This window comes from Melanaphis sacchari, unplaced genomic scaffold, assembly GCF_002803265.2.
Source record: "Melanaphis sacchari strain LSU unplaced genomic scaffold, SCAv2.0 Contig43_pilon_pilon, whole genome shotgun sequence".
NCBI lineage: Eukaryota > Metazoa > Arthropoda > Insecta > Hemiptera > Aphididae > Melanaphis > Melanaphis sacchari.
In genome coordinates this window covers 1660690-1669669 of record NW_020271284.1, presented here as the reverse complement: position 1 = coordinate 1669669, position 8980 = coordinate 1660690, and the positions used below count along the sequence as shown (strand labels likewise).

Here is an 8980-nt window from a genome sequence, read left to right as displayed (position 1 = left end):
TGGAAAATAAATATTTTTCTCTTATCTTTACTCGATTAATTCTGAAAAATAAGTCATGTGTAGTTGTTATTGCTTAAATTTAAATAGAAAATATATAAATAATAAATATTATACAGAGAATGTACTCATCAGTTGGCTTATTTATAAAAAAATAACAATATAATTATACTAAAATAATTATGTATTAAAAGTCAAGAGTCGACCTTTTCCCATTTCATTTATTAGTCATTTACTCAATTCAATAACATAGTTTTGAGCAAATAAATAGTAATCAATGTAAGAATTTAATAAAATGTTTTTAATATTCCATTTGCACAGTACGTATACCTCCAGAAATGACGACAGAGTTAATAATTGATTAGGCATTGTTTAAAGAACTATCAACTAAATGAAATAATAATAAAATCATGTTGAAAGCAGCTCTAAATATTTTATGATAATCAATTTATATAATATATAAGAATAATAATTAAGATAATAAATGTATTAATAATAAATGTTTGGCAATTTTTTATTTTCTTGAATCGTAAATAATTCAATAAATTAATATAATATATTGCGCGGGATTTTGTTAAGATTTCAAAATCTGTAAAAAAAGAAAAAAATGTATTTTATTAATGACAATATTTATTTAGGTATTCAGATAAATAATAATTCAATACAAACCAAAATTGAAATAAGTGTCTGCCATTTCTATTTTTTTCTTGCGCAAGTATCACATGGAGGTAAAGGCACATTTATATAAGGTTGTTAAACAACCATAGATTGGAGTCAAACGCTTGTCTCATATTAAAACCTGGCGGCGGCGGTGGTGTTGTATATAAATTACAATGTGGGTTTGCTGTAACTATTGCTGGATCTATTGATGACCAATCTAAATCTGAATAATATAAGTTTGTTATATACAGCATATGTAATATATTCATTTAGTTCATACTTTGTCGATACTCACTATGAGAAGATGATTGACGTAATTGTTGTTGTAATGCAAATGGATTATTCTGTGGCAATTTATTAGTGTTACCTGCATGTAAAATATTAAGTCAAGTATTGAATTTTTTGGACATATTTTTTTTTAACTAAATATTACTTATAGATATATTTTATTTTTTATTTACACCAATAATCTTAATATTATTAACCAAGGGGCTCAACTCTATAAACACTCCCATACGATAAATTATTATATTAAAAATAATTAGTTTATTTTCAAGTCCTTTATTGAAGTAACTTAAAGTAATATTAAAATGCTTGATTCTTAAAATGTGAAATATATTGAATTAAAAATTACCTGTGTTACGAGGAATACTGATACCATAGGAATTGACTTGATTTGGAGCCGATGAAAATCCAGGAGGCGGTAAACAAGTTCTTGTGGGAGCTGTATTATTTATATGAAGATTATCCATTAATTTTGTGCAATAAGGAAACCTTAAAAAAAATAATAAAAAAAATGGTATCATTATAAAATATAAGATAATAGTCGATGATTTTTTAGTAGTGCATTATTAATTTTAAATGTACCCGGAATTTTGAAGTCTAGATTGATACATATTAATATGATTTTGTTGTTCCATATATTCTGAAAGTGCACGTTGTGTTACCGAAACCGAATCAAATATATCATCATCTGATGGTAAATTTAACTGCAAGACATATACAATTCATGAATATATATTTTTTAAATTAATTATGTACATCAAGCATAATATATATTTTACCATTGTTCTATTTATATCTGAAGATGGATAATTATTCCGAGAATTATTACTATTATTTGAGAAACCAAATGCTGCTTGCCAATCTTCAGATGTTTGTACTTGGGGTAGGACATCTGGAATTGGAGGTAAAATTGCACTGACTGGGGGACTCCAATCGGGTTCACTGTTTAATACTGTACATAATGGATACAAAAAATTAATATTATGATAATAAAATAATAATAAAATATAATCTTACCAGGACTGGTTTTACCATTCGTTAATTTAGAGAAATTTGAAGAGAAAAATGAATTATTGTTATCTTGTTCAAATATTGAAGCTGGCTTTTGTGGATTTTCAAATAATGAATCTAAACAAAGTAAAATCATAAGGTATTACAGTAAAATAAAACAAAATTAAAAACAATGAAAATAAAAACCAACAATGTAATAAATCTAAAATTAGATATTATGGGAGAAGAGTGAGAGAGAAAAGAGAAATCAACAGTCCTATTTGTTACTAGGGTTTAAGGTCTTACTATGTTTTCATAAAAACTTTACTGTTTATAAAAAAAAACTATACTATTATTTTTTGTTTTATTATATTTTTATATATCATATTTGAGCAAACTTTTCATGCCAGAGAAAAAATTGTGATTTTAAAATAAAAAAGTTAAATTTTAATGTATAATTTGCATCTACATATTGTGAAATAATACATAAAATGTTGAAAAAAAAAACAATAGTTTAATTTTAACGATGATCAAATTATGGCGCATTTAATAACAACATACAGGACATTAATTTGATGTAATTCAACATATGCAAATTAAGTTAATTCAATATATAAAATATAAAATACTACCAGTATTTTGGTGATTTTTTTAAAATTAACTAACATTGATAACTTTTTAAATTTTATTTTTGTTTAAAAACAATATTTGTTACTTTCTTTCAAACAATTTAAGAGGGGAAAGGGAGTGAGAAAAATAAAATTATGTTGTATTATGGAAACAAATGTCTAAGTACATTTATGAATTGCAAAATTTTTTTTTAGATTTGGTAAATAAAAATTAAATAAAATGATTTTATCAATCGATAGTTTTTTATACCTGAACAGTCATATTAAAATCAATGTTAAAGAACAAGTGAAATAAATTTAAAAGTACATACCGCTTTGGGTATCATTTTCTAATTGGCTATTGCTAAGAGATGGCTCATTATTCCAAATTTCTTTAATCAAATTTCTTTTATTTTCAGTACATTCGCCATCTAATGTACTTAATTGTTCTTCTTCAGCTGAAGGTATGGAACTTGGAGTTTTGACCTTACCTTTCCTGAAAAATATAACATTGTACTTATTAATAAAGTTAATATTTTAAAACCATAAAAAATATATAAGCTACAAACCTATTTTCTGGTGAACTTGATTTCTTTTTGTTTTTATGACCATTGATTTTAACATTTTGAGATTCAACTTTTTCTAAAGTTTTATCAGATTGTGAATTGTGATTTGTTAAATTAAATTCTACTTCATATAATCTATCATCTTCAACTAAATAAAATCACAATTAAACAATAAAAGTTAAAATGTGGTTTATTAATAAATATTTTTTACCCGGAGAATCATTGCGTGATGTACCATTGTTGAGAGAAGGCCAAGATTCTTTATTATTTTGTGACAAATTTTCAATTACACTATTATTACCTGAAGAAATTTGAATTGGGGGAGAATTTTCTGGTCTCCTACTAAACAAAGATAAAAATAATAAAATACTAATTTTGAGTCATTAAAATAATAATAATAATAATAAGGCTGAAGTGATTAAAGATATCTAAAAAAGTGACTATGTGACTGGATTTTATCATAAAAGAGTACTATGTAAATATGTCTTCTAATAAAATACAGTCATTAAACACATTATTTTTTTAATCTCTGATTATAGGAAATTAAATTGATTTATATTTATATTTATAAAAACTATTATTTGTTCCATAAAATGAAAGTTCATTGGAATAAATATTTCCAAGATAAAATATATTTTTTTTAACAAAATAAAATAAAAAACACTTATTTATAAACATGTATTAAGAAATAATAAGAAATAATTTAAATTTAAATAAGTTTGGATAATAAGTGACTAATAGTGATTTAATTTTTAAAATGTGTTTTAATTCCAGCTTTGTCATGACATACCTTAACACAACATTGTATTGCTCATATAATTTTTTTTCATATTCTTGATGTTTACCCTGCTGCATCTCATCTTTCGTAAAACTTGCTTCCGGTTCTCCTGTAAAGATACATTTTTTTTGTAATATTATACAAAATAACTTACTTAATATTTAATTATTTACCCATTTCGTGTAAATACATGCAATCAGTTTTTGGACAAGATTGATTTTTCATAAAATTTGAACAATATTTTGTAGTACCCAAAGATGCTTTTAATACTCTATTATCTATAATGACATTGTTGACAGCAAGTATAGCCCTAAGCGCATCTTCGCATCTTGAGTAAGTTACATAAGCACTTGCACTTGGACCCTAAAAATTAAAAATATATTTGTGATTAACTAACAAAAACATATAATAATTACTTATATTATAATAAAAACGAAAAAAAAAAAAGAAAAATTAATAATTTGTTTAACTATGTTATTTTACCTGTGTGCCAATATAAGAAGTACTTTGATTTATAACAACTTTTAATATTTTTCCAAATTTCCCAAAATATTCATGTTTCTTGAGCGTCTGTAATTCATAATTTACAAAAATATACTATAGTCAATTTTTAATGATTATGTATTGATCAAATTGGCTTATTTTGATATATTTTATATCAAAATAAATTATTACTTTTTACTATAAAATGTAAATTTAAATTTATAATATTATTATACTTATAGGTTTATAGCTTGTTTATTTTTATTATTAATATAATTTTTCAAATATTTTAATAATATATCTAGTTGCAATAGAATATGAATTATTTTCTTTAATATTGAAAGCTTTAAGTATAAATAATTTCAAATCATAACCTCTTATAAATTTTAATATCTTTATGTATTTTTTTTTCATATTAGATGGATCAAATAAATAAATATATATAAAAAAAAGAAATAGTAAAAAATTGAAGACTTAATATTGTTATTATTAAATGTAGTTTTTAAATGAAACATACATAATTTTGAATTAAGTTAATTAATTAAATAGAAAGCCTATATAATTGAACATTTATTAAATTTTAAATTTACTAATTTCAATGGAAAAATCAATACTTAATTAGATAGGTATTTAAGATATTATTAAACAGATTAAACTTTTAAATAATACATATAATAATAATAATAAAATAATATAACATACAAAATGTAAAATTATAAAAATATAAAATTCTTTATCAAATTTTGGCAGGGTAAAAAAAGTTTTATACTAATTTTTAAAAGAAATTTGGGCCAAGCATATGAACCAACTTGTGGTCCTAATTCATTTTATCCAAATTTTTACCTAAATTAACCTTACCTACTAAAGCACCATAAATTGTCTTAAATTTAAATTAATGAAGAAATAATTTAAAAAAAAAGTTGAATACGTTCAATATTGCTGTACATTTTACAATAAATAGTTTGCACAATTTTATTTGTTCAAAAACATAACCTAATGATATTTCTTTTATATAGACTCAGATTATATAAACACAAGCTAAAAAAATAATTGTAATAGCTTATTGGTTTATTAATCATTGATTTTTAACATTAACACAATTAAAAAAAAAAAAAAAAAAAAAAAAAAAAAAAAAAAATAAATTTTTTTTTTATAAAAAAAAAAATTTTTAAAAAAAAAAAAAAAAAAAAAAAAAAAAAAAAAAAAAAACAGTTAATAAAGATATTAATTTGTTATATGAAGTGTATAAAATATGAGGTACCTAAATGTTTAGAGTCAATTGCACATGCATATATTTCACTTGCATAAATTTGTATCTGATCATATATAATTTAGACATAAAAAAAACTTTCTCTAATCATAATAATAAATCAAAAAAAATGATTTTTAAATATTTGAAATAATATTGAAATAGAAGAATTTTTATATATTTATAACATACATTTTTAGTCTGTAGGATAAAAAAAATTCAGTAAAATTTAAGTAACAACCAATGAAAATATTTTACATCATTTATAAAATGTGCGACCTTGAATCCAGAATAAATTATTAAAAATTATCAGTAAATATAATTTAAGCAAATTAATTTATTTTTTGTTGTTTACCAATATTTAAAGATATTTAATACTATAACAGTACTGCACGTATTAACTTTTTTTAAATACATTTTTATATTATCATAAGAATACGTTATATATAACTAGGTTTCTATCATTTTTTTTTAGGCACTAATATTAGTAATAGGTATGTTAAGATACCTATTAAAGTATTAAAGTTAGTAATATTAAGTGTTGGTTTTTAAGTTAAATACATATACCTATTACATTTTTAAATGCATTATTTATATATATTTAAATATTTTTGAATTCTAGGTCTTGATAATAATAATCAATAAAACAATGTTATCATAAACATATATGTTAATTTTAAATATTCAGATATAATAAATTATTATTTTATGATTCTTTGTAAGATTTTTGTTATAAAATTAGATTAATTTTGTTTGTATTATGAAAAAATAGTTAATTAAATAAATGTCTGATAAAATAAGTAAGAAATATAAGAAATAGTAAAAGTAATTTTAATTAACTGAAAAACAAATAAAACAAATAAATGCTTAAATATTTACTTCAGCTTCTGATATCCGATTAGGTAGACCAACTACAAATACTAGGTTTTTTTGTAGTACTCGCATATTGTTTAACACTTTCCTATCCTCAGTGATCTTATTCTTTTTTTGTTGATGTTTATGTCGTTTCTCTGCCTTCAATTTAGCTACTTCTTCTCGACTGAGTGGCTTGAAATCAGCTGGGTCCTCAGGATAAGGTTTGCGGCATGCTGGGCATAAGCCATTTTCATCAGTCCGAATACGATGCCAACAAAAGCGACATATCTGGTAGCCACATGTACATGGAAAGAAGTTCAGGTCATCAACCTCAAACGCTTCCATGCACAGCGGACACTCGGGCTGATCATCACACATATGATTCAGAACAGACATGGCAAAACCTGCTGGACGAAAATAAACATGATCATGATCAACGTCGACTGAGGGTAGTTTCAAAGTAGGTTAGTGAAGATGATAGACACAAATATACGATCAAAATACAAGACGTAATTTGTAATAAAAAATGATAATTTTTTAGGAAGAATTGAATAACTTAATAAAATGGATTCTGAACAGGAAGGACTGGTGTTTATGTCCTCCAAATAATAATATAATATGATAACCTTTTGTCACAGTACTTACCTCAGAATTTAATTGTTATATTATATACGTATAAGTTGTATATATATTATATTATATGTGAGTAATATTACGAATTTATTTGTTTCGCTTTCTCAATACACGTAAGTCTATCGATAATCCTCACCGTATAGATTAAAAGGTATCATACAATGTAATCCGAAAATATTGACAACCCAAGTAGAGTAGAACTATTGAAACTTTCGACAATCGACACAGGTTTTCAAGCTATTACGCACACAAATCAACATTCGACAATCACTCGGAAAATTTTTTGTGTATTGTTGCGCAGGCAGCTGTTTATTGTACGGTGGGCGGGGGGCGGAGCAGTATAAACGTTATTGATAATTTAAACACGAATGTCTTTGGATGCTTTCGGTGTTGAAGCCCGCGAAATTTGAAATATTGTCGGACGGTGGTAAACACTATTAAATTGTTTTAAAATTTAAAATATCATATAAAATTATTAATTTTAATGACCAGCGCAGTGACGTATCTGAAACTTAGCCAATTCATGAGGCAATTAAAATATATTTTAAATACAAGTTAAAGTAGAGAAAAAAAACTGGTTAAACTTATAACATAACGCCACATCGACACACAGCCCATCTGGTTCAGTGCATTAATTTGTCGTGGATTTGGTCAAAAATATTTTTTTCTGGGTAGTTTCTCGTAAATTTAGTTATCCTCCAACTTGAACATTTAAAAGTTAGTTTGGAGTTAATTTTGTGTAAGACACTGACTGTGCACATTGCACATAGTGTTGGTACACTTTGGTTCAGTGTACCAACGATAACCTTTTATATGGATTTACACTCAGCGAACTGATTAACGGACATTTTTAGAAGTATAAGATTAGCAATCACATAATTGTTATTAAGCTAACCACACAAGATTATAATTGTATATATCACAGAGATTATAAAATGATACCTGGACGCCAGTTTTCGAACTTTATTTGACTAACAGACAAGAATTTTATAAATTATTATTTATTTTTAATGGTGAAAATATATGAACTAAATGAGATTTTCATTAATTTTAATTTTACCTTCACTTATTTTAAATACACTTATACATTAAATCGTGATAGAAAACTTATTGAATTTTGTGAGGTGGGGTTCCATTAAACACATGAGCGTATACGTTTATATAAAAATTCTTTGCTATAATTGGAATTTATTAACCTTTTATAACCTAAATCTTTGGTATACCAAAATAGTTATATTATTTTACTACACGATTAACTACGTCATCGCGTAGACACGTTGTTGAACTAAGGTTAGATTAGGTTAACTCAACAATTTTCATTTAAGGGCATAAATAATATAGTGTATATGATAGAAACTTGCCTATTAATTTTTTCACTATTCTTATAAACTATATAATAAATATTAAATTGAATCGACGCTTATTTTTTTTTTTAAATATAAAATCATTAATAATATGGTGATGAACCGCGTACGTCCAACTGTTATATAGTATCTTTGAAATTATCAAGGTTTTGTTTATGTTTATGTTATTCATTTTTTATAGGTTATGTTTTCACTAATAATTAGTTTTACATTTTCAAGTAAATTATGTTCTATACGTTTTAAATTACATAAAATAAATTCTTTGTATATATTTGTGTGAAAGGGTTATTGAGTTTTAGTGACAACGATTAAAAAGGATTTAAAATGGCATCAAAGTCTCATGAAAAAGTGCAAGGGGACAATAGGTTTTTGACAACGTGCTACGTATGTCGGAACCATAGATTAGTTAGCTGAATTTCAATTTTTTGATGATTGGGCTGTACGTCTGTATATCATGAACGCATGGAGCAATATTTTCTGGCCAATATAGTTTCCGAGGTCAGGAATGTTCC

General features: G+C 24.3%; 1 protein-coding gene across 5 annotated transcripts; it reads right to left on the bottom strand.

The window, feature by feature from the left end:
• Window positions 1–484: 484 nt before the first annotated feature.
• On the bottom strand, window positions 485–7376 carry LOC112597824 (CCR4-NOT transcription complex subunit 4). Of its 5 annotated transcripts, none has more exons than XM_025344047.1 (15): window positions 7117–7376; window positions 6496–6878; window positions 4368–4454; window positions 4058–4247; window positions 3897–3993; window positions 3318–3448; window positions 3110–3254; window positions 2873–3036; window positions 1960–2070; window positions 1722–1894; window positions 1525–1646; window positions 1292–1431; window positions 938–1024; window positions 667–880; window positions 485–586 (listed from the first exon to the last, which is right to left on the bottom strand). In XM_025344047.1, exons 2-14 carry the CDS (start codon window positions 6865–6867, stop codon window positions 738–740), a joined length of 1962 nt encoding a protein of 653 aa, XP_025199832.1. In that variant the 5' UTR covers window positions 6868–6878; window positions 7117–7376; the 3' UTR covers window positions 485–586; window positions 667–737. The 5 variants fall into 5 exon arrangements, with proteins under 5 accessions (XP_025199832.1, XP_025199831.1, XP_025199828.1 ...); XM_025344046.1 differs by having other exon boundaries at window positions 6496–6875; XM_025344043.1 differs by having other exon boundaries at window positions 6496–6875; window positions 7241–7376.
• Window positions 7377–8980: the final 1604 nt, after the last annotated feature.

What these genes read in the sequence shown, in the direction of transcription:
- LOC112597824 (XM_025344043.1), bottom strand. Translation starts at nt 7,262, where the DNA reads ATGATACCTTTTAATCTATACG. An exon ending in AGAAAATGATACCCAAAGCG is followed by an intron (nt 2,071 to 2,872) that starts GTATGTACTTTT and finishes TACTTTGTTTAG; the next exon opens with ATTCATTATTTGAAAATCCA. An exon ending in CAGATATAAATAGAACAATG is followed by an intron (nt 1,647 to 1,721) that starts GTAAAATATATA and finishes TATGTCTTGCAG; the next exon opens with TTAAATTTACCATCAGATGA.